Here is a 26,052-nt window from a genome sequence, read left to right as displayed (position 1 = left end):
GGAAACAGGAAGCCTGCCTTTATGTCACCAGGACTCCCATCAACTCCGTCTTCTCCTTTTAAAGCACTGGGAAGGCGAAGGCCGCAGCCATGATCGTCAGTACGACTGGAGCCATGAGGAGCCGGAAAATCGCTCCTGCAGACCCAATAACCTCTTCTTCCCGTGGGACTTTATCACCGCCCATGTCTTATATATTGTTTCTGTGGGTTCACTGATTCATCTTTCCTTAAGTAGCAATCGAAAACCCCGCTTCCCCCCATGCATTTAAATGTTGATTCCCTTGTGGGCCAGGGAACAAGTCTAATTCTCAACCACGAGTTTCTTCCCCAGTCTTTATCCAGTGCTTTGCTCATTCATTCATTCATTCAATAGTATTTACTGAGCACTTACTGTGTGCAGAGCACTGTACTAAGCTCTCGGGAAGTACAAGTTGGCAACATATAGAGATGGTCCCCACCCACCCAACAATGGGCTCATGCTCCAGTCCCCCCGCCCTACCTCCTTCCCCTCCCCACAGCCCCTTGTATATATGTTCGTACAGATTTATTACTCCACTTATTTTACTTGTACATATTTACTATTCTATTTATTTTGTTAATGATGTGCATCTAGCTTAATTTCTATTTGTTCTGATGACTTGACACCTGTCCACATGTTTTGTTTTGCTGTCTGTCTCCCCCTTCTAGACTGCGAGCTCGTTGTTGGGTAGGGACCATCTCTATATGTTGCCAACTTGCCCAAGCACTTAGTACAGTGCTCTGCACACAATAAGCGCTATTCATTCATTCAATCGTATTTATTGAGCACTTAAATACGAGCAATAAATACGTATTGAGCAATTTATTGAGCAATAAATACAACTGAATGAATGAATGAATGCTGAATTGTACTTTCCAAAGGCGTAGTACAGCGCTCTGCATACAGTAAGTGCTCAATAAATATGACTGAATAAATGAATAGTAGGTATTTAATAAGTACAGTTGTTATTATTACTGCAACTACTACTGTAGTGTAGGATTTGAAAAACCTCTCAGCTCAGGTTCCCGGTATAAGAAAAAGCTCCATCCATAACAGGGATCGTTTCTCACAGTGAACGAGCGATTATTCAAATGACATCTTCGTTATTTTAAATACCCAGAGATGTGCTTACTCTGCTGCCACCTTTCCCGTCTCTGCTTCATTTTTTCTTTCTTGGACAAAATGGGTTTTGCTTCTGCACCTGAAACTGAAAAAACAAACAAAAAACCCATGAGAGATGAATGAAAGTTTTCCCAAATGTCGTTGCTGGTTTTCATGCACTGAAAATGGAATGCTACAATAATATTGCGGTATCCAAAAATTTGGGACTTAACAGTGGACAATCTATCAATCAACCAATGGTACTTATTGGTAGCTTACCGTGGGAAGAGCACTGAACTAAGCACTACAGTATGACTGAGTTGGTAGACACATTTTCTGTCCACAACGAACTAGCAGTTTAGAGCGACAGTGCCACAACTTCAGACAGCAACATTTCACTCACCTTTACAGTTACACTTTTGACAAAAACAGGTTGAAAGAAGCTAAAGCAGCATGCAGAGTTATAAAACACAAACTAGAGACTATATAGTGACCGGTAATTATGGAGTAACATCGTGATCTCAAGCCCACACCTGAGTGTTACAGACAGATTGAGGCAAGAAGCACTTCTCCTCCTCCTCTGGCTCGAATCGTCTAAACTGTAAGCTCGTTGTGGTCAGGGAATACTTCTGTTTACTGCTGTAAACTATTCTCCAAGCGCTTAGTTCAGTGCTCCACAGCCGGCAAGCACCCAATAAATGCGATTGATGTGAAATCTGTTTCTGGTTAGATACTGCTTGTGTTTTTCACAGCTCCAAAGATATGGATAAATGGGAGGTAATTGTTTTTTTCCCTCACAGCAATAGTATTCAAGGAGCTAAGAAGAGCAGAGCAGAAAAGACCAAAGGACCAATTCTTTTGCACTGTACTCTCCCGAGCGCTTAGTACAGTGCTCTGCCCAGAGTAAGCATTCAATAAATACCATTAATTGATTGAAAGGAACTTAAAGCAATTTAAGTGCTTTAAATTCATTCTCTGTGCGAGCAGAGTAAATCACACTGCATTGGAAGGTGGAAGTTCTTGATGTGGGAAAACTATGACTGTAGGGAGGAAGATGACATCCCTATTGCTAGAGCTACTAAAACAAAAAAACGATTAGATAGAGGACCCTCTGACACTGCCTCCTTCCCTCCTTCTCTCTCCCCCCTCCCCACCACAGGAGTCTAAGGAAATACAAATTGGGGGAATAAAATGAGTAATGTGAGACCACGCAAGTGAGGATAAGGGCTGCCTATCTGAAAGTAGAAGATATTTTTTCTCTGAAGAACTTGAAAAGCGAACTAGACCGAGTCCTGGAAAATGTAACCCAGAGAGCAATCACCCAAGGATTTCCCAGGGAAGGAATACACCATTTCTACAATGGCACAATTCATATCTCCTGGAGTGTGGGAGGACAGAAACTGAAGACTGACTGCCCGAGAAGCGTAATAATCCCTTGTAAACATGCTGACAGTCATGCTGGGGATGACGCTCCCTAATGGAATTCATACATAAAAATAAGGTAAACAGATCTGTGTATTTAATGGACATTAGCCATGTGCATGACATCACTGGCAACCAGTCAGAGAGCCGCAATATGTGTAGCCTTCTACGGTCATTCAGTAATTACCTCAGGCCCAAACGTACCCAAATGTGGTCACTCATGAGCCTTAATGGGTAGAGTTAGGGATTTGCCAAAAAGTTCTGGAGAAATACAGCCAATGAAATTTCTCAAACACGAAGCGCCATCAATTTTACCCAAACTACGCTAATCTTACTCACACCCCTGCTTCCTATTTACACACACAAACACGCCTGCCGCCTCTACCATGAAGTCAATATTTGCCTTTAGTTATCTCCAAACTAAAGAAGGAGCTTTATTGTACACAATTTAAAGCTGGTCATTAGAGCAAATGTCCGATAGGAAAAGGGATTGTTGTCTGTAAGGAGGTTGCAGCAGCAACAGCTCTGATGTTAAGGGAAACAGAGCTATGCCCACAATTTAAGTGTGGAGCAAATGTCAACAGTCACTTGTATATATTTGTACAGATTTATTACTCTCACTTGTACATATTTACTATTCTATTTATTTTGTTAATGATGTGAATATACCTATAATTCTATTTATTCTGACCATTTTGACACCTGTCTTCATGTTTTGTTTTGCTGTTTGTCTCCCTCTTCTAGACTGGGATCCCGCTGTTGGATAGGGACCATCTCTATATGTTGCCGACTTGTACTTCCCAAGCACTAAGTACAGTGCTCTGCACACAGCAAGCGCTCAATAAATACGACTGAATAAATGAATGAATGAACAACTTCAGCTCCCTTTATACATACATGTGTTTTTTAAACATAACAATAATGCTAAAAATAGTTGAGGCACTGAGATTGCCAGATCCATCTCCTTTAAGCAAGAAGGTGTAATAAAATGCATTTTTTTTCTGTTTTGCATATTTTATCTGAGAATATGTGCAACAATACTGAGTGAGGAGACTCCTTATTCCAGGCTCCTTTCTCCCACACCCAAGCCCATGACCTCACAGCCAGGAGAGCAGGAGTGAATCACCCGCAGTGGAAAAAGAATGTGAATCACCAACGCAAGATCCGAGATATCTGAAAAGCTGCCCAGACTTGATAATTCCTCCTTAGAATAGGCCCCAGCAGATAGAGAGGGAGCCGCCTTCGCTGTCTCGGGGTAAAAGCAGAGGGCTCTTCCCTTGGAAAACTGGCTTGCCACTTCGCCGGAGAAACAGCAACTGGCTCACTTTGGTAAATGAAAAAAAACCCGCCCGGCAGCCCAGTCCTAGTCAAAACACGGTCATTCATTTTTTAAATTTATTTATTTTTTAAGCAGCAGTAGAATATTTAAGGCCAGGCTAAAGCTGCTTTCTTGGCAACAGGAGACCCTCCACGAAGGCGTGTTCCCAAGATTCTCGGCCCCCGTTTCAAACAAGAGAGCCGTTCAGCAACAATGCACAAAAAGAGCCGTAAGATCCTCCTATAGCTGGAGATCAGAGTGCCTCTTTTTCTAGCCGTAAAACCCAGGTGTGCCCACAGCATTAAAGATGCTAACTCCCAAAGGGGTTGAGCACGTGTCAAAATGTAACCCATGAAAACCCCCGGATGGCCGAGAGTCCCCCCATACCTTACATCTCTTCCCCTCTTTCCTGTCCACCCCTCTGGCTAGAATGATCACCTCCTGAAAAATCAAATGATCGCCAAGAATTAGACCCATGCCCTGACCACAGAGGGCAACCAAAACTGAAGAAGGTGAAAATTCTTGCCCTCTAGACTGGAATCTGGGAGGAACTACCAACATGGCTTCTAAGAGTACAGCACTTGGGCACACCTGAACTAAACCAACAGAAAGTGATTCTTTCCCTGGGAAGCTCAAAAGATAGAAGAATAATCCTTTCCAAATACTCAGAAGGCAATTTGGAAGCAGCGTGGCCTAGTAGAAAGAGCAGGAGTCTGTGAATCATCATCATCATCAATCGTATTTATTGAGCGCTTACTATGTGCAGAGCACTGTACTAAGCGCTTGGGAAGTACAAATTGGCAACATATAGAGACGGTCCCTACCCAACAGTGGGCTCACAGTCTAAAAGGGGGAGACAGAGAACAAGACCAAACATACTAAGTAAAATAAATAGAATAGATATGTACAAATAAAATAAATAAATAAATAGAGTAATAAATATGTACAAACATATATACATATATACAGGTGCTGTGGGGAAGGGAAGGAGGAATCAGAGGACTTGGGTCCTAATCTCGGCTCTGCCACCTAAGAATAATAATTGTGGTATTTTTTGAGTGCTTACTATGGTACTTAGTGCTGGGGTGGATACACGCGAATAGGGTTGGACACAGTCTCAATCCCCATTTTACAGATGAGGGGAGGCAGAGAGAAGTGAAACGACTTGACCAAGGTCACACAGCAGACAAACGGCGAAGCCAGGATTAGAACCCATGACCTTTTGACTCCCAAGCCCATGATCTATTCACTACACCATGCTGCTTCTGCACCTGCCCGCTGTGTAAGCCACTTCATTTCTCTGCGCCTCAGTTCCCTCCTCTGTAAAATGGGGATTTAAGCTGTGAGCCCCATGTGGGACAGAGACTGTGGAACTGTGTCCAACTTGATGGTCTAGCATCTATCCCAGAGTTTAGTTGGATGCCGGACACGTTGTAAGCTCTTAAACACCATAAAAAAAAAAAAACCTGAAAGCAACTGCAGGATGTCCCGGGCTAAAAATTCCTCCTCAGGTTTGACTCCCAGCAACACTGTATATCAGGTCCATTTCTCCTCCTCTTTCGGATCACCTGGTCTGCAAGGGCAGGTCTGGTTTCGTTTTTGATTATAAGAGAAAACTTGCCATTCTCGGTTTGGTTTTGTCTCATGTTGCCCTTCAACCTAGATAAATTATGGAGATAACTTTTAAACAAAGTTCTAGCTGAAGCATGATTAGTTTATAAGTGTGGGTGAAATATCTCAGGAATGCCAACCGAACACTTCTTAGTGGCAGCACATTGGTTCCTAGGGACCTATACAGAGCAAATGAAGTGTAAATAATTAAAGAACTCTCCTTTCTGTGGATCTAGCTATTCCCCATCCGGGTTTTATGAGAAATATGAAATGCCTTTCATTTCTGTCCAATAGCCTCATTTCAAATTGGTTTCACTTGTGTGCTAAAAAGGTCATAAAGATGCAGGGGTGAGAAATCAGATCTAGACAGACTTAATAGGGTTGACTGGAGAGATCTGACTCCAAATGTCCAAGATTTTATCCTCAACTTCTTTTTAAAAAAAAATAAACATATATATATCATCATCATCAAGCATGACAGACCACTTGAGATGTAAAAATATCTCAAGTGGCCTGTCATGCTTGAAGATGGTACTGTTGATGGGGCATTCACCTATAGATGGGTGGCTTAAAAAAAAAATAAAGCCCCCAAAACCCAAAGAAACATAAAACACTTCAAAATAAAACTATCACTTTGTTGGACAATCATCCCTTTTCCCTCCAGTTCTTAATACTCCCAGAACAGTGTGTTGAGGACGAAGGTGCTGCTGGCAAGGAGGTAGGTAAATAGTTTAAGTAATCCTAACGCTCTGGGCAAGAAAACCTGTACATATTTAAAGACAAGCACGCCCGGTAACTGCTTGAGGAAAAGAGGGCAGCTAGGGAAACAGAGATGGTTGGAAGAGGGTTCATTTCAGAATAAGATAATATTAGGGACCCCCTCCCAAGAATTACAGACTGTACCGGCAAGGCTCTATTCATTTATATTAACGTCTGTCTCCCCCTCTATACTACGAGCTCATTGTGGGAAGGGAATGTGTCTGTTATATTGTTATACTGTACAATTAGTACAGTGCTCGTCACACAGTAAGTGCTCAATAAATACAACTGAATGGAGATGGATGCAAATGGTTTCTCTAACCACATAATAATAATAATGGCATTTATTAAGCACTTACTGTGTGCAAAGCACTGTTCTAAGCGCTGGGGAGGTTATAAGGTGATTAGATTGTCCCACGGTGGGCTCAGTCTTAATCCCCATTTTACAGATGAGATAACTGAGGCTCAGAGAAGTGAAGTGACTTGCCCAAAGTCACCCAGCTGACAGTTGGTGGAGCCTGGATTTGAACCCATGACCTCTGACTCCAAAGCCGGGGCTCTTTCCACTGAGCCACGCTGCTTCTCTACATGAAGATGAAGCAACCAACTGGTACTATTAACAAGAGCTCCTACCACCAATTCTCACTGTCACTGTTCAAAGAAGACAGATGGTACAGACTCATCCAATCACCAATAATTCAGTCACTTTGCCTCCTATCTCACCTCACTACTCTCCTAGCACGACTCAACTGCACACTTTGCTACTCTAATGCCAACTTACTGTATTCACTGTACCTAGATCTCATCTACCTTGCAGCTGATCTCTCAACTACATTCTGCCTCCAGCCTGGAGTGCCTTCCTTCAAATCTGACAGATAATTACTCTCCCCACCTTGAAAGCCTTATCGAAGGCACATCTCTTCCAAGAGGCCTTCCCTGGCTAAGCCCTCATTTCCTCTTTTCCCACTCCCCTCTGCTTCACCATGACTTGCTCCCTTAATTCATCCCCCCTACCTAGCCCCACAGAACTTACGTACACATCTCTAATTTATTTACGTATATTCTATTTATTTTGTTAATATGTTTTGTTCTCTGTCTCCCCTTTCTAGACTGTGAGCCCACTGCTGGGTAGGGACCGTCTCTATATGTTGCCAACTTGGACTTCCCAAGCGCTAACTACAGTCCTCTGCACACATTAAGCACTCAATAAATATGATTGAATGAATGAATGTCTGTCTCCCCCCCAAGACTGCAAGCTTGTTGTGGGAAGGAAGTGTGTCTGTTATACTGTGCTGCACTTTCTCAAGCACTGAGTACAATGCTCTGCATACAGTAACCTTTTAATAAATACATTTGACTGAGAGACTGACTACAATGCAACAGAGTATTCATTCAATCGTATTTCTTGAGCGCTTCCTGTGTGCGGAGCATTGTATTAAGCGGTTGGAAAGTACAATTCGGCAACAGATAGAGACGGTCCCTACCCAACACGGGCTCACAGCCTAGAAGTGGGGAGACAGACAACAATCAATCGTATTTATTGAGCGCTTACTGTGTGCAGAGCACTGTACTAAGCGCTTGGGAAGTACAAGTTGGCAACATATAGAGACAGTTCCTACCCAACAGTGGGCTCACAGTCTAAAACAAAACAAAACAAGTAGACAGGTATCCAATAAGATCAATATAAATAAATAGGACACGACAGGACCCCCCCTTGAAGCATTTCGAGACCCAGCTTAGGACTTTGAGCTTTAGCACATGTTTTTCCCAAGAATCTCTCAGTTATTTCACACCTGGAATGAGGAAAACTTGTTCACGTTAGCTTATGACTCAGTCTAATGAAGCATTCTGGAGACATAGCTTGAGTTTTTCCCCTCTCCACAGACAAACACCCTGAATGATGACTATCTCAACTGAAAGTAACTATTCACAACTCAGTGAATCGGTGAATAAGCAAGCTGATCACTGCCAAAAAAAGAACTGGATTGATAAGCCCTCTTATGCTGGAACTCGGGCCTGCTGGGGCACAGACTGTTCCACAAGAGACTCGTCTGCTGTATGGACAGAACTATCCTCCTCAATCAATCAACCATACTTATTGGGTGCTTACTATGTGCAGAGCACTGTCCTAGGAGCTTGGGAGAGGAAAATACAACAGAATTAGCCCCTGCCCACAAGAAGCTTAAAGTCTAAAGGGGGAGACAGACATTAATATAAATAAATTACGGCTACGTACATAGGTGGAGAAGCCGCATGGCCTAGTGGAAAAAGGGAGTCTGATGACCTGAGTTCTAATCCTGGCTCTACCCCCTTGTCTGCTGTGTACCTATAGGTAAGTCACTTAGCTTCTCTGTGCCTCGGCTACCTCATCTGTAGAATGGGGATTAAATCCTTCTCCCTCCAACTTTGACTGTGAGCCCCACGTGGGACAACCTGATCACGTTGCAACCCCCCACTGCTTAGACAGTGCTTGACACATAGTAAGCACTTAGCAAATACCGTAAAAAAAGTGCTGTGGGGCTAAAGGAGGGGGGGATAAATAATAATAATGATGATGATGGTATTTGTTAAGTGCTTACTATGTGCAAAGCACTGTTCTAAGCGCTGGGGGGATACAAGGTGATCAGGTTGTCCTACGTGGGGCTCACAGTCTTAATTCCCATTTTACAGATGAGGGAACTGAGGCCCAGAGAAGTGAAGTGACTTGTCCGAAGTCACACAGCTGACAATTGGCGGAGCCGGGATTTGAACCCATGACCTCTGACTCCAAAGCCCGTATTCTTTCCACTGAGCCACGCTGCTTCTCATAAAGTGTGCAGATCTAAGTGAAACGGTGATTGGGAAGGGAATGGGTGAAGAGGAATTGACGGCTTAGTCGAGGAAGGCCTGGGAAAAGCCAGGCCCCTGCCCCGCCTCTCCCGACTGGAAAGAACAAGTCACTTAACTTCTCTGTGTCTCATTTACCTCATTGTAAGACAGTGAGCCCATGTGGGATATGGACTGTGCCCCATCTGATAATCTTGTCTCTACCCCCAAACGCTTAGTACAGTGCCTGGCACACAGAAAGCACTTAAATACCATTAAAATATATATATATATATATATGTATATATGTATAATATACATAAATATTTTAATGGTATTTGATATATATATCAAATGATATATATGTATATGTATATTATATATATATATGCATATATATATATATATATATATAAAATCAGGGAAAGCATCATGGAGGTGATGTGATTTCAGAATGGCTTTGAATTCGAAGAGAGCTTTAGTAGGGCAGATTTGGAGAGGGAGAGAGTTCCCACCAACTGAATCCCAAAAAGGAACAGCTGAAAGCAAAACGAACAGATGATTAATTGGTCACTGAAGAATCCATTTGTAAGCGAGAAAAGGAAAGCTAATGCCGAGATGAAAGTTTAAGAGTTTTAGCCTTGACTGGTAACATCAACATACTAGAATGATGGATAAGGGAGTTTTCTCAGTGGAACTGGCTTTTTGTCCTTCGTAAAGTTCCGCTGAAAGGCTAGTGAGAATATATTACCTCATTCTGGCAGCCTGGGTCCAAACTGAAGAAGCTCACCCACTGATGGGAAACTCTAATAGCAGCAGAGCCCGTGTAACAGAGCGGTACCCTGCACTTTCTGTCATGCAACTGTAACCCCTGCTTAGGGCCGGTCATGCTACGCCCATTCAAATGGAGGTTTTGGAAGCAGAAAAAGCTAAATCGATGATCCACAGGGGAAACAGGTAGCACGCTGAGCTCTTTGGCTAAGACCTCCATACGTCTGGCCCCTTGTGCCCTGTTCCCATTAGCATCCCTGAAAAAAAGCGGTTATCTACCATTAGACCTGACAACCTGCAGAGAGACCATGACGTAGAAAGAAAATGAGAGGGATGCTTTCTGGTAAGTCCTTCCTGCGTCTTTGATGCACTATAGGTTATCTCCAAACTAAAGAGGGAGCTTTGTTGTACACAATTTAGAGCTGGTCATCAGAGCAAATGTCGGATAGGAAAAGGGATTGTTGTCTGTAAGGATGTTGCAACTGCTCTGGCATTAAGGGAAACAGAGTTATGCCCACGATTTAAGTGTGGAGCAAACGTCAACAGTCACTTGTATATATTGTACAGATTCATTACTCTATTTTACTTGTACATATTTATTATTCTATTTATTTTGTTAATGATGTGCATCTAGCTATAATTCTATTTATTCTGACAACTCTGACACCTGTCCACATGTTTTGTTTTGTTTTCCATCTCCCCCTTCTAGACTGTAGGCCCGTTGTTGGGTAGGGACCGTCTCTATATGTTGCCGACTTATACTTCCCAAGCGCTGAGTACAGTGCTCTGCACACAGTAAGTGCTCAATACGGATGAATGAATGAATGAACAACAATGGAAAGCATTCAAAAGCAAAGCTTAGGAAGAGATAAGTGAAGGTTACATGCCCCTCTTGGGTGGGATTTTGGCAGAGAACCTGAGTTCTCTAACCCCAGCTCCACCACCTTGGGCAAGTCACTTAACTTCCCAGGACTATAACACTGTGAGTCCCACATGGGACAGGGACCGCATCCTACCTAATTATCTTGGCTCTACCCCAGTGCTTAGTACAAGGTTTGATACACCGTAAGCACTTAAATACCCTAACCATCATCATTATTATTAGAAATCCCACCCTCTCCTTTCCCCTTCCTCAGAATCAGTGTCTGAAGCAGAACCTCTCTGGGTCAAGAGGAGCTGTGACAATTTGTTAAATGGAGAACAACCGAAGTTTAGGATTAAAACACAGTGGAGAGAATGGGGTGCGTGGGGGAGAGGAAAAGAGGAAGGGGATGCAATTTATCTTGAAATTAACCAAAATAAAATGAGAGTTATTTTCCATGTCCCCGTCCCTGCCCCGCCACCCTCCCCCATGCAGGAAGATGTTCTGTAGAGAAAATTCTCCAAGAATAATAATTAATAATTGAGATATCCGTTAAGTGCTTACTATGTGCCAGGCACTGTACTAAGCATTGGAGTAGATAGAAGGTAATCAGGTTGGACCCAGTCCACATCCCACATGGGGCTCACAGTCTTAATCCCCATTTTATAGGCAACTGAGGCCCAGCGCAGTAAAGTGATTTGCCTAAGGTCACACAGCAGCGGCTGAATGGGTATTAGAACTCAGGTCCTTCTAACTCCCAGAACCGTGCTCTTTCTACTAGGACACCTTGCTTCTCTATGAGAAGCAGCCTGGCTCAGTGGAAAGAGCAAGGCTTGGGAGTCAGAGGTCATGGGTTCAAGTCCCGGCTCCGCGAACTGTCAGCTGTGTGATTTTGGGCAAATGACTTAACTTCTCTGTGCCTCAGTTACCTCATCTGTAAAATGGGGATTCATATTGTGAGCCCCACAGGGGACAACCTGATCACCTTGTATCCTCTGCAGTGCTTGGCACATAGTAAGCGCTTAACAAATACCAAAATTATTGTTATCAATCAATCAATCGTATTTATTGAGCGCTTACTGTGTGCAGAGCACTGTACTAAGTGCTTGGGAAGTACAAGTTAGCAACATATATTATATCATGTCATATCATATCAACATATCATAACATTATTATTATTGTTATTAAACACATCAACTATAGATTAACATCTCCACTGTCTCTCCAACCCCCTTGAAATCCCCCAGAGAAAACTGCAATTGTTTCTACCCCACCAAAACTCTACCTCCCAAGGCACATGAAGGATTTGTTTCCATTTCCTCCTAGGAGTCGAATTGCTAAGGATCCAGCTAAAAACAGTAGTTACTAGTATCTCCATGAAATAATACTACCAAGCAGTCAAAATAGCCTGCTCCAAATTTGGAGGAAGCTTATGTTATTACAGTGCTTTGCACATACATAGTAAGCGTTTAATAAATGCCATTATTATTATTATTATTATTATTATTATTATAAACCACATTAGGTATAAATGAACTTCTATCTCTTTGAAGCGTCTCGACTCTGCCTGTAGAGCAATAACATGGTCTTTTAGGGCAGAAAGTACTTGTCTGGGGATTCGGAGGAACTGGTTTGTATCTGCAGCTCCATCACTGACGCGCTCAGAAACTCTAGGCTGTGTTCCCATCTTCCTAGTTGTAAAAACTGCAGGGCAAGTCGCACTCAATGTGGAAAGAATTACCGGAGCAAACTGAATTAGGGAATTCCGATTAGACGGCAAAGACTCAGGAAGCGGCACATTCAGATGGTGCAAAAAATCCTTGCAAAAATTTTAATTGGAAAGTCCAAACCTTTAGGTCCTCATTAGGACCAGTTAGACAAACATATCAAAGCCAAATTGGCTTCCTAACTTCAATTCTCAGCTGACCCTGGAAAGACGCTCGACCACGTTCGTGATATCTGTTTCATTCATACCAAATGGAATCAAATAACAGTATCCCACAGAACATTAGAAAGCACTCGAATCCCTGTCAGTATACAAAGCTCAATCTGCTCTTAATGATGAATCGCTTGATTGTTTTTACTGGGGAAGGGGAGAAAGTCTTTCCAACATTAGCAGACTCAAGTAATTATTAAATAAAGATACCATCTCCAGAGAGGAACTAATGGAAGCAATCAAAAGTTTAAAGACTGGAAAAATCTTAATGGGTAAAGGGAGATAGTTTCAAAACTTTAAAAAGCTGCAAAATGCGTATATCTAAGTAATGAGATCCTTGCACTTTGGATGACGGAAACAACATCAAGCAATTATCCTGAGTTGCAGTCCAAGTTACTCCCCCAAGTGCTTAGTACAATGCTTTGCACACAGCGAGTGCTCAATAAATACAACTGAATTAATGGATTAATGAATCAAGTTCACATTGGGTCTGGTTTTAGTGATACTAGGTCCACAGTGGTTCCGACTGGAGGCACAGGACAATCCGATTTAGGACACGAATCTAGGGCCTCAGCTCTGCATCTCCTGAATAAGTGCTGATCCAGAGTAATGATATTTTGGGTGTTTTAAATTCTTTTTTATGATGCTTGTTAAGCACATACTATGTACCAGGCACTGTATTAGGCGCTGGGGCAGTAAAAGAGAATCAGGTTGGACACAGCCCATGACCCACATGGGACCTACAGTTTAAGTACGGGGTAGAACAAGTAGTTAAGCCCCATTTTACATAGGAGGAAACTGGGGCACAGGGAAGCGAAATGACTTACCCATGGTCACACACAGCAGACAAGTGGCAGAGCTGGGATTAGAACTCGGGTCCTCTGACTCCAAAAAGCCTTCCCTAAGCCCTCTTTTCCTTACCTTCAGCTCACTTCGGCACTACCCTTACTTGCTCCTTTTATTCATCCCCCCTTGCAGCCCTGCAGCTCTTACGTCCATATCTGTCATTTATTTGATTATTAATGTCCATCTCCCCCTCTAGACTTTAAGCTCATTGTGGGCATTCATTCTTTCATTCATTCCTTCATTCATTCACATTTTCATTCATTCATTCAATCATATTTATTGAGCGCTCACTGTGTGCAGAGCACTGTACTAAGTGCTTGGGAAGTACAAGTGAGGAAGTTAGGAAACCAATTTGGCTTTGATATGTTTGCCTAACTGGTCCTAATGAGGACCTAAAGGTTTGGACTTTCCAATTAAAATTTTTGCAAGCAAAATATAGAAACGGTCCCTACCCATCAACGGGCTCACAGTCTAGGAGGGGGAGACAGAAAACAAAACAAGACAAGTAGACAGGTGTCAAAACCATCAGAATAAATAGAATTATAGCTATATGCACTTTCATTTATTCATTCAATCGTATTTATTGAGCGCTTACTGTGTGCAGAGCACTGTATTAAGCGCTTGGATAAATTCCCTGCCCACAATGAGCTTACAGTCTAGAGGCAGGGGACAGGGACTATGTCCGAACTGATCATCTTCTATCTACCCCAGTGCTTAGTTCAGGGCTTGGCACATAGCAAGCGCTTAAAAAAATTGCACGGTGGATACGATTAGAGGCTGGGGATCAGTTTGGGATTCTGGAGTCCGTGGCAGGGTTGGGGGGTGGATATCTTATGGTCAAGGCAGCACGCTTCCTCCGGGCAGACACCGAGTTTGACAAGGCCCCCCAGGCCCACAGGGCCAGAAGTCACCTGCACAACTTTTACTAACTAAAATAAAAATAAATAATAAATAAATCGTATTTATTGAGCGCACACTGTGTGCACAGCACTGTACTGAGCGCTTGGGAAGTACAAGTTGGCAACATATAGAGACGGTCCCTACCCAACAGTGGGCTCACAGTCTAGAAATCAATCAATCAATCATATTTATTGAGCGCTTACTATGTGCAGAGCACTGTACTAAGCGCTTGGGAAGTACAAATTGGCAACATATAGAGACAGTCCCTACCCAACATTGGGCTCACAGTCTAGAAATGCTGGCAGAGTGTGTCTACATTCAGTCCTGCTTGAAACAGAGAAACTTCACAGGGTCACATGGCAATGAATTGTTCTTTCTTCCCCTACACCCCTGTTTGCCTTTAGTAAATTTAATCATCTTATAGTTCTTGCTGGTTTTTCTTCACGTACCTATCTCCTTCTCTGCTTATGCCTCCCCTATTTAAGATTAGGAGCCCTTTCAGGGCAAGGGGACTGTATAACAACAACAACAACAACAATAATATTATTAATAATAATAATAATAATGATGGCATTTATTAAGCGCTTAATAAAGCACTGTTCTAAGCGCTGAGGAGGTTACAAGGTGATCAGGTTGTCCCAGGGGGGCTCACAGTCTTAATCCCCATTTTCCAGATGAGGTCACTGAGGCCCAGAGAAGTGACTTGCCCAGCTGACAATTGGTCACACAGCTGACATAACATTGAGAATAATTATAGTTGCATTTGTTAAGTGGTCATGAGCCCACCCCCTGTAAGGGGTGTCTAATTCTCAACTGTGTATTCTGTCTCAGTGCTCTGCACACAGTAAGCGTTCATTTTTTCCAATGGTATCTGTTAAGTGCTTACTATGTGCCAAGCACTGTACTAAGTGATGGAGTAGATACAAGATGATCGGGTTGGACACAGTCCCAGTTCCACAAAGGGCTCACAGCCTTAATCCCCATTTTACAGTTGTGGCAACTGAGGCACGGAGAAGTGAAGTGACTTGCTCAAGGTCACACGGAGGGCAGGTGGTGGAACTGAGATTCGAACCCTGGTATCCTGACTCCCCGTCATGTGCTCTTTCCACTGGGTTATGACGAAGGAATTTCCATGTGCTCTTCTCTGTGCTTGGAACCGTGTGCTCCGCACAGTGTGGACACTTGCTAAGTGACCTTGGGCAAGTCACTTCACTTCTCTGTGCCTCAGTTACCTCATTTGTAAAATACGGATTATGGCCGTGAGCCCCATGTGGGACGGGTAATGTCTCCACCCTGATTATCTTCTATCAACCCAGCACTTAGTACAGTGCCTGGCACAGAGTAAGCACTTAAATACCATTCAAAAAAAAAAGGAAGGGAACTGGCGCAGAGTAAGCACTTAACAAATACCATTAAAAAAAAAAGGAAGGGAACAGGGTGGCTTGAAGGGGGGGAAAAAAGGCCTTGAAAGGAAAATTAGGAACACAACCCTGGAACCAAACCACACTTTCCCTCTTAAAGTCTTGCAAAATAGAAACCAGCTGGATTTCAGAAGTGCGGGGAGGTGTGGAAGGAGCAGATAGCAGCAGCCTTAGAACTAAATGCGATCCATCAGCGGCCAAATTAAAAAGTCTAGGGAAGGGAAGGCACGTTGACGGCTCCGTTTCGAGAGAGCTTACTAGAGCTACCGGACCCCGGACCCCACTTCAGGCACTGAACAGAGAGCATCCACAAGGGCTCAACTGACATCTGCGGCTTTGCACATAGTAAGCGCTTAACAAATACCATCATTATTATTATTATTATTATTATTATAGCTTAATACAGTGCTTTGCACACAATATATGCTTAATAAATAAATACATCCCCTCTCTAGGCTGTAAACCCATTTGTGGGACAACCTGATCACCTTGTATCCCCCAAGCGCTTAGAACAGTGCTTTGCACATAGTAAGCGCTTAACAAATACCATCACTATTATTATTATAGCTTAATACAGTGCTTTGCACACAATATATGCTTAATAAATAAATACATCCCCTCTCTAGGCTGTAAACCCATTATGGGACAACCTGATCACCTTGTATCCCCCAAGCGCTTAGAACAGTGCTTTGCACATAGTAAGCGCTTAACAAATACCATCACTATTATTATTATAGCTTAATACAGTGCTTTGCACACAATATATGCTTAATAAATAAATATATCCCCCCTCTAGACTGTAAATCCATTGTGGGACGAAAACCTGATCACCTTGCATCCCCCAAGCGCTTAGAACAGTGCTTTGCACATAGTAAGCGCTTAACAAATACCATTATTATTATTATTATTATTATAGCTTAATACAGTGCTTTGCACACAATATATGCTTAATAAATAAATACATCCCCCCTCTAGACTGTAAACCCACTGTGGGATGAAAACCTGATCACCTTGTATCCCCCAAGCGCTTAGAACAGTGCTTTGCACATAGTAAGCGCTTAACAAATACCATTATTATTATTACTATTATTATTATTATTATTATTATAGCTTAATACAGTGCTTTGCACACAATATGTATGCTTAATAAATAAATACATGCCCCCTCTAGACTGTAAACCCATTGTGGGACAACCTGATCACCTTGTATCCCCCAAACGCTTAGAACAGTGCTTTGCACATAGTAAGCGCTTAACAAATACCATCATTATTATTATTATAGCTTAATACAGTGCTTTGCACACAATATACGCTTAATAAATAAATGCATCCCCTCTCTAGACTGTAAACCCATTGTGGGACAACTTGATCACCTTGTATCCCCCAAGCGCTTAGAACAGTGCTTTGCACATAGTAAGCGCTTAACAAATGCCATCATTATTAGTATTACTATTATTATCATCTGCACAAAATGCACCACTGAGGCAGCAGAATGGAAGAGCTCCACCGAACAGCACCAACCAAGAAACAATCGCCGGAGCCCGCCTCTTGAGTGGTGTTTGGCTCTGGATGGGACTACGCAATAGAAATAGTTTGTGTCAAAAATCTGGGCAACGCAGAGAAAGGATGAAGGCAAAGTCTTTGTTCCTGAAAAGAGCTGAGTATTTAAACCCAAGGAGATCAGCACTCCAAAGCTGTTTTCCATTGGAAGTCTTTTGGAGATCCCCAGGAGAGGATCGATCACTTAATCAATCCATGGCATTTACTGAGTGCTTACTGTGTGCAGAATGTTGTGATAATAATAATATATATATGCATATATAAGCATATATGTTTGTATATATGTGTATACATGTTTGTACACATATGTGTATACGTGTTTGTACATATATATGTGTACGTGTTTGTACATACATAAGTATGCGTGTTTGTACATACATAAGTATGCGTGTTTGTACATACATAAGTATGCGTGTTTGTACATACATAAGTATACGTGTTTGTACATACATAAGTACACGTGTTTGTACATGTATATGTATACGTGTTTGTACATGTATGTGTATATGCGCTTGTACATGTATGTGCATGTGTGTTTGTACATGTGTGTATGTGTGTTTGTGCATGTATGTGCTGCATGTTTGTACATGCATGTGTGTGCGTGTTTGTGCATGTATGTGTACGCATGTTTGTGCGTGCATGTGCATGCGTGTTTGTGCATGTAGGTGTATGCATGTTTGTGCATGTAGATGTGTGCATGTTTGTGCATGTAGGTGTATACATGTTTGTGCATATAGATGCATACATATTTGTACATATAGATGTAACATGTTTGTACATATAGATGCATACATGTTTGTACATATAGATGCATGCATGTTTGTACATATAGATGTATACATGTTTGTACATGTATATGTATACATGTTTGTACATGTATATGTATACATGTTTGTACATGTATATGTATACATGTTTGTACATGTATGTGTATGCATGTTTGTACATGTATGTGTATACATGTTTGTACGTGTATATGTATACATGTTTGTACATGTATATGTATGCATGTTTGTGCATGTATATGTTTGTACATATATATGTATATATGTTTGTACAAATATATGTATATATGTTTGTACATATTTATTACTCTGTTTATGTATTTATTTATTTTACTTGTACATATCTATTCTATTTATTTTATTTTGTTAATATGTTTTGTTTTGCTGTCTGTCTCCCCCTTCTAGACTGTGAGCCCGCTGTTGGGTAGGGACTGTCTCTATATGTTGCCAACTTGTACTTCCCAAGCGCTTAGTACAGTGCTCTGCACACAGAAAGCGCTCAATAAATACAATTGATTGATTGATGGCATTTGTTAAGCACTTACTATGTGCACAGCACTGTTCTAAGCACTGGGGGGGATACAAAGTGATCAAGTTGTCCCACATGGGGCTCACAGTCTTAATCCCCATTTTTACAGATGAGTTGACTGAGGCTCAGAGAAGTGAAGTGACTTGCCCAAGGTCACACAGCAGACATGTGGCAGAGCCGGGATTCGAACCCATGACCTCTGACTCCAAAGCCCGGGCTCTTTCCACTGAGCCACGCTGCTTGTACTAAGCGCTTGGGAGAGTACAGTACAACAGATTTGGTAGGCCTGATCCCTGCTCATCATGAAGAGCTTGTAGTTTAGAGGGATAATTAAAGAGCAGGTGAATAAAGGCTGAGGATCAGAAAGGACTCTGCTAAAATGGTGGACTGTGAAGACCAAATCACGCACCAGTGCATTTGTGGAGAGCAGAAGGCCACACTCTGAACCTGAAAGCACTTCCCGAGAAGCAGCATGGTGACGTGGAAAGAGCCTGGGTTTTGGAGTCAGAGGCCATGAGTTCAAATCCCGGAGATGCCACTTGTCAGCTGTGTGACTTTGGGCCAGTCACTTCACTTCTCTGTGCCTGTTACCTCATCTGGAAAATGGGGTTGAAGGCTGTGAGCCCGTGATCACCTTGTATCCACCCCAGTGCTTAGAACAGTGCTTTGCACATAGTAAACGCTTAACAAATACCAACATCATTATTATTATTATTATTATTATTATTATTATTATTATTATTATTAAGTGGATAGAGCATGGGCATAGGAGCCCTAAGGTCATGAATTCTAATCCCAGCTCCCCCATTTGTCTGCTGTGTGACCTTGGGAAAGTCATTTCACTTCTCTGTACCTCAGTTACCTCATCTGTTAAGCGGGGATTGATACTGTGAGCCCCACGTGGAAGAAGGCACTGTATCCAATCCAATTTGCTTGTATCTACCCCAGCGCTTAGCACAGTGCCTGGCACACAGTAAGGGCTTAATACCATTATTCTTATTATTATCAACTCACCCTTCCTTGGCATTTCTTCATCGGTCTAATATTTTGAAAAAGAAGCAACTGCCTCGTTACCCACAGACAACACACTTCTGGCTCCATTCACCTCTGATCAAGAGGCTAATGATAATAATAATGATTAACATTATTATTAATCAACAATAATTTAATAAATTTATTATCAATGAATCAACTATTAATTTATTTAATTAATAAAATTATTAATAAATTGATAAATCGATTAATAAATAATAGTATTGATAGTTAATAACTGTGGCACTTGTTAAGAGCTTACTACGTGCCAGGCACTGTACTAAGCTCTGGGGTAGATACAAGCAAATCAGGTTGGACACAGTCCCTGTGCTACGTGGAGATGGGAAGACAGAAATTTTGTTTCACTTTTTTCTGAAGGATTGGAAACATTCTCAGGAACGAAAGAAGTAAGCAGTCTCTCTTGCAGAATACTAATAACCACTCATCAATCTTCTCTTTTAGCAACTTTCTTACTGGAGACCCAAAAAAAAAAAAAAAGAAGAGAATTAGAAATGTTCATCCAAGGTGCTGCTGGGAGCCAAAACTCTCTGGTCGGGGTCTTAGTTTGACTAACTGACAACATATTACTGTTGTGAGGTAGAAACAGAGGACTGTGTAACTAACTACACATCAATTCACCTGGCTGAATGAATATGGAGTTTGGAGAAGCAAGAATTTTACTCTCGGAATTCCTGATTTAAGGATGCTACATATGGAGCTGTAAGATCTCCTTATTTCAAGCGTTTATTTCTTTTGCAAGGCGAAGGGGGAATCCCTCCCCATCTCACCTACACACCCACGCACAAAATGTTTTCGGTTCCCCTGCCAAAGGCAGATGGCACAAAACCACCCAGTGCAGTTACAATATTGCATGTTCACCAAAGCTTAGGATAATCTCAGAACAGTAACGAAGTCCATACTCACGCTACTAAAAATACATTTTTCAATAATATTCACATTTTCAACAACTTAAGATTTAACTTGTACCCCTTTCCTTCCTCTCTCCCAGAGCAATATCTAGATCACTTAGGATCGAGCCAAGGGAAAGCTTTAGGTTATTGTTTTCTTAGCTCTCTTCAGTTAGCTTTAAAGAAATAAAAATGGCACGGGTGAAAAGGTTTTTTTTTTTTTTTCTATTTTTCCTCCTTAGCCTTCACTGAAAGGAAAAAGAGATGCACCACCGTATTCCTGTTACACACGGAAAATTTCAACCTAAAAAAAAAAACAGAATTTGGATGACAGAAAAATAAAGATATCAGTGAGGGAAAAGGAAGGTTGCTCAACATCTGGCCTACTAGAAAATGTCTCCTGAAGCTTCCAGTCACAGATGCTTTCGGAGGGGAAGCTCATCCCAACCTCTTCTCCTTCATCCCTCCGGCCCCCAAACATTCTGCTAGTTGTTAAGAAGTCAAATGAGCTGAACCGGTTCAGCCATTTTCCAGCCTGCTGGCTGGGGTCCTGAAGCAGAGTCCGTGTTTCTTTTTTTCCTTTTTTATTATGGTATTTGTTAAGCACTTACATATGCCAGGGACTGTATTGCGTGATTGGGGAGATACGGGATAAACAGGTTGGACACAGTCCCCGTCCCACGGAGGGCTCACAGTCTTAATCCCCATTTTACAGTTGAGGTAACTGAGGCAGGTAGCAAGTCAAGTAACTTAAAGAAAGTCATAGGGCAGATAAGTGGCCAAGCCGGGATTAGAACCCGGGTCTTTCTGAATCCCAGGCCCGTGCTCTAACCACTAGTCCACTAGAAAAGCAGCGTGGCTCAGTGAAAAGAGCCCGGGCTTTGGAGTCAGAGGTCGTGGGTTCAAATCCCGGCTCCGCCAGTTGTCAGCTGTGTGACTTTGGGCAAGTCACTTCACTTCTCTGTGCCTCAGTTCCCTCATCTCTAAAATGGGGATTAAGACTGTGAGCCTCCCGTGGGACAACCTGATAACCTCGCAACCTCCCCAGCGCTTAGAACAGTGCTTTGCACATAGTAAGCGCTTAATAAATGCCATTATTATTATTAGTCCACACTGCTTCCGCTGGGCTTGGACTTCTACCCACTCAGGCTGAGGTAACTTGAGGGAGTTTATCAATCACTTGTATTTATTGAGCGCTTACTGTGTGCAGAGCACTGTATTAAGCGCTTGGGAAGTACAAGTTGGCAACATATAGAGACAGTCCCTACCCAACAGTGGGCTCACAGTCTAACAGTTACCATTATTAGAAATTGTCCCTGGGGGTCTCGGCCAGCTTTGGGGACATCTAGCCCCGCAAGCACACCACTAGGGCCGAGGACAGTCTTCAATAGCCCCCAGATCAATCAGTGGTATTTACTGAGCACTTAGAGTGTGCAGAGCACTGAACTCAGTGCTTCAGACAGTAGGATAAAACTGGGCTGGCAGACATGTTCCCTGCCCACAACGAACTTACAATCTAGATAACCTGCCTGGGCGCTCCCAACCACACTCACTTGTAGTGAGCCCACTGTTGCGTAGGGACTGTCTCTATACGTTGCCAACTTGTACTTCCCAAGCGCTTAGTACAGTGCTCTGCACACAGTAAGCGCTCAATAAATACGATCGATGATGATGATGAAGGGGAGCACATGGATGAGCAGACACGCTTTCACACTCATTCACCATCTAGCCACGTCTACCTCAGTACACCGCCATCTCTCCTCCCCGTCTCCTCGGCTCTCGGCTGCCCCGGTTTTAAAAACGTCCCAAAGTGGGGACAGGGTTCACATTTCAGATGCAGACTTCAGAGCGAATAACTCCACCAACCAAACCCATTAACCAAAGGCTACATGCTACTCCATCTGACTTTTAGCTTGCCACAGTGCAAGGAACATTTACATAAGCTCTCTTCCTCCCTTCAAAGCCCTACTGAGAGCTCACCTCCTCCAGGAGGCCTTCCCAGTCCGAGCCCCCTCTTTCTAATGATGGCATTTATTAAGCGCTTACTATGTGCAAAGCACTGTTCTAAGCGCTGGGGTAGATACAAGGTAATCAAGTTGTCCCACGTGGGGCTCACAGACTTAATCCCCATTTTCCAGATGAGGGAACTGCGGCCCAGAGAAGAGAAGTGACTTGCCCAAAGTCACACAGCCGACAAGTGGCGGAGCTGGGATTCGAACCCATGACCTCTGACTCCAAAGCCTGGGCTCTTTCCACTGAGCTACACTGCTTTGCTTTCCTCTCCCCCTTCCCATCCCCCCGGCCCTACCTACTTCCCCTCCCCACAGCACCTGCATATATGTTTGTACAGATTTATTACTCTATTTTACTTGTACATATTTACCATTCTATTTATTTTGTTAATGATGCGCATCTAGCTTTACTTCTATTTATTCTGATGGCTTGGCACCAGTCCACATCTTTTGTTTTGTTGTCTGTCTCCCCCCCTCTAGACGGTGAGCCCGTTGTTGGGTAGGGACCGTCTCTATATGTTGCCACCTTGTACTTCCCAAGCGCTTAGTCCAGTGCTCTGCACACAGTAAGCGCTCAATAAATACAATTGAATGAATGAATGAATGACCATCTCTATATGTTGCCACCTCGTACTTCCCAAGCGCTTAGTCCAGTGCTCTGCACACAGTAAGCACTCAATAAATATGAATGAATGAATGAAAGTCAGCGGGACAAGAAATTATTTTAAGCTGTACTTAGGTTCCCTCTCAAACCTAATTCCACTAAACCTCCCGCTTTCTTGTTTCCTGCAGTTTTGATGAAGGCGTTTGATGAAGGCGTGTTGCCCTGCTGAAGAAAAAACCTACCCTGCTGGCACAATTCCTCTGCCATGCCAACTTGTCGTGGGGCAAGTGAGACCTTTAGGAGTCTGTTTGTAGACGGCACCCAACTTTGCCTAGTTATCCAGGATCCAGGATCCAGTCTTCTAGACTGTGAGCCCACTGTTGGGTAGGGACCGTCTCTATATGTTGCCAACTTGGACTTCCCAAGCGCTTAGTACAGTGCTCTGCACACAGTAAGCGCTCAATAAATACGATTGATTGATTGATAACATTGGCACCACTAAAGAAGTGGCATGGGGTAGTGGCTAAATCACAGGCCTGGGATTCAGAAGGTCTTGGGTTCTAATCCCAGCTCTACCACTTATCTGCTGAATGACCTTGGGCAAGTTACTTCACTTCTCTGTGCTCAGTTACCTCATCGGTTAAACGGGGATTGATACTGTGAGCCCCACATGGGACAGGGACTGTGTCCAACCTGAGTTGCTTGTATCCACCCCAGTGCTTAGTACAGTGCCTGGCACATACTGAGTGCTTAATAAATACCATCATCATCATCATCATTAGTAGTAGTAGTAGTAGTAGTAGTATCTGAAGACGGTTCCTGTTTTCAGCTCCGGCAGACACTGTTAGTGTCGCACTTACTAGTAAAGCTGAAGCCCAGTGCTACCAATAATAATATAATAATAATGATGGTATTTGTTAAGCGCTTACTATGTGCAGAGCACTGTTCTAAGCGCTGGGGAGGTTACAAGGTGATCAGGTTGTCCTAGGGGGGGCGCACAGTTTTAATCCCCATTTTACAGATGAGGTAACTGAGGCATGGAGACGTTAAGTGACTTGCCCAAAGTCACACAGCTGATGGTTGGCGGAGCCGGAATTTGAACCCACGACCTCTGACTCCAAAGCCCGGGCTGTTTACATCGAGCCACGCTGCTTCTGTGACATACCATGACTTCTGCCACAACACACGTTTTCATTTTCACTCTGCATTTTGGACCGAACACGACAGCAGGGTGAGAGAGCGTTCCCCCCTCTCCCTTTTTTTAAGTGGTATTTGTTAAGCACTACGTGCCAGGCACTGTACTGGGCGCTGGGATAGATACGAAATAATCAACTTGGACCCAATCAGTCTCACGTGGAATTCACAGTCCTAACCCTTATTTTGAGGGAGCAGAGCACAGAGAAGTGCAGCAACTTGCCCAGGGTCGCACAGCCGGCAAGTGGCGGAGCTGGGATTTGAACCCAGGTCCTCTGACTCCTTGGGGCTATAGGCATCGTGGGGGTGCAGTGCAGCGTCAGAAGTGGTCATGCATGTGCAGGCAACGTGGGACCGGGGCGAGATTGAAAACATGAGCTTTCTTTAATGGGGGGTTCTGCGAGAACTAAGCCCTCGCATTACGAGAGAACTGGATGTACGGCCAACTTCATTCCCTTTCCGGGAATCGCATCCCTCCACTCACCTAGGCTAAGCTTCCTCTTTTTTGGCTCCCGCTGAACTAACAGCTGGCCTGTTTATAGCTCAAGGCCATGCTGGGGTGAGGCACGTTCTTGGAATGGCTTTGGCCCTTCCATCATCCTGGGCTTGGATAGCATTCCTTTCCTACGGTGTTGGTTAAGCGCTTATCAAACGTCACTGTCCTAAGCACTGGGGTGGATGCAACTTAATTAGGTTGGACACGGTCCCTGTCCCACATGGGGCTCACGGTCTAAACAGGAGGGAGAACAGGTAACTCCATTTTGAAGTTGAGGAAACTGAGGCACAAAAGTTAAGTGACTTACACGAGGCCAAACAGCAAACGATTGGCAGATCCAAGATTAAAATCCGGGTCTTTCTGACTACCAGGACGGTGCTCTCCCCACTAAGCCAAGCTGCTCCTATGACTTAGACTTTTTAGCTCCACAATAAAGACTTTACTCTTTTCCTGAATTTAATGATCTTATAAATCAGCCTGATTTTCTCCTTCAGTGCAGGGAAGCCAGCAAGGATGAGGCTTTCCAGGCCCAGAGGGAAGCAACCGTCCATCATTCGCTCCTCGGGGATGCTCTCCATTTATTTTTTATGGTATGTGTTAAGCAAGTATTATGTGCCAGGCACTGTGCGAAGCGCTGGGGTAGGTACAAGATAATGAGGTTGGACGCAGTCCGTGACCCGCATGGGGCTCATGGTCTTAATCCCCTTTTTTACAGGTGAGGTAACTGAGGCACAGAGAAGTGAAATGACTTGGCCGAGGTCCCAAAGCAGACAAGTGTCGGAGGCAGGATTAGAACCCAGACCTTTCTGATTCCCAGGGCAGTGCTCTACCCACTAGGCCACTCTGCTTCTCATCTCCTTGGTCCGATGCCCTCTGTGCAGCATGGCGGAGTGGACAGAGCATGCTCCTGGGAGTCAGAAGGTCATTCATTCATTCAGTCGCATTTATTGAGCACTTACTTTGTGCACAGCACTGTACTAAGCGTTTGGGAAGTACAATTCAGCCACAAATAGACACAATCCCTGCCCAGAGCGGGCTCACAGTCTAGAAGGTCATGGGTTCTAATCCCGGCTCCGCCACTTGTCTACTGAGCGGTCTTGAGCAAGTCACTTTCACTTCTCCGTGCCTCAGTTACCTCATCTGCAAAACGGGGCTTGAGACA

General features: G+C 43.3%; 1 protein-coding gene across 1 annotated transcript in view; it reads right to left on the bottom strand.

The window, feature by feature from the left end:
• FAM207A (family with sequence similarity 207 member A) overlaps window positions 1-26,052 on the bottom strand; it is a 146,087-nt gene that overhangs the window by 48,030 nt on the left and 72,005 nt on the right. Inside the window, exon 3 of the mRNA XM_038749234.1 lies at window positions 1,151-1,225. Within this exon, the coding sequence (XP_038605162.1) occupies window positions 1,151-1,225 (75 nt within the window). The remainder of the gene's footprint in view (window positions 1-1,150; window positions 1,226-26,052) is intronic.

The sequence above is a fragment of the Tachyglossus aculeatus genome, chromosome 7, assembly GCF_015852505.1.
Source record: "Tachyglossus aculeatus isolate mTacAcu1 chromosome 7, mTacAcu1.pri, whole genome shotgun sequence".
Lineage (NCBI taxonomy): Eukaryota > Metazoa > Chordata > Mammalia > Monotremata > Tachyglossidae > Tachyglossus > Tachyglossus aculeatus.
This window is presented reverse-complemented; position numbering and strand designations above follow the sequence as displayed.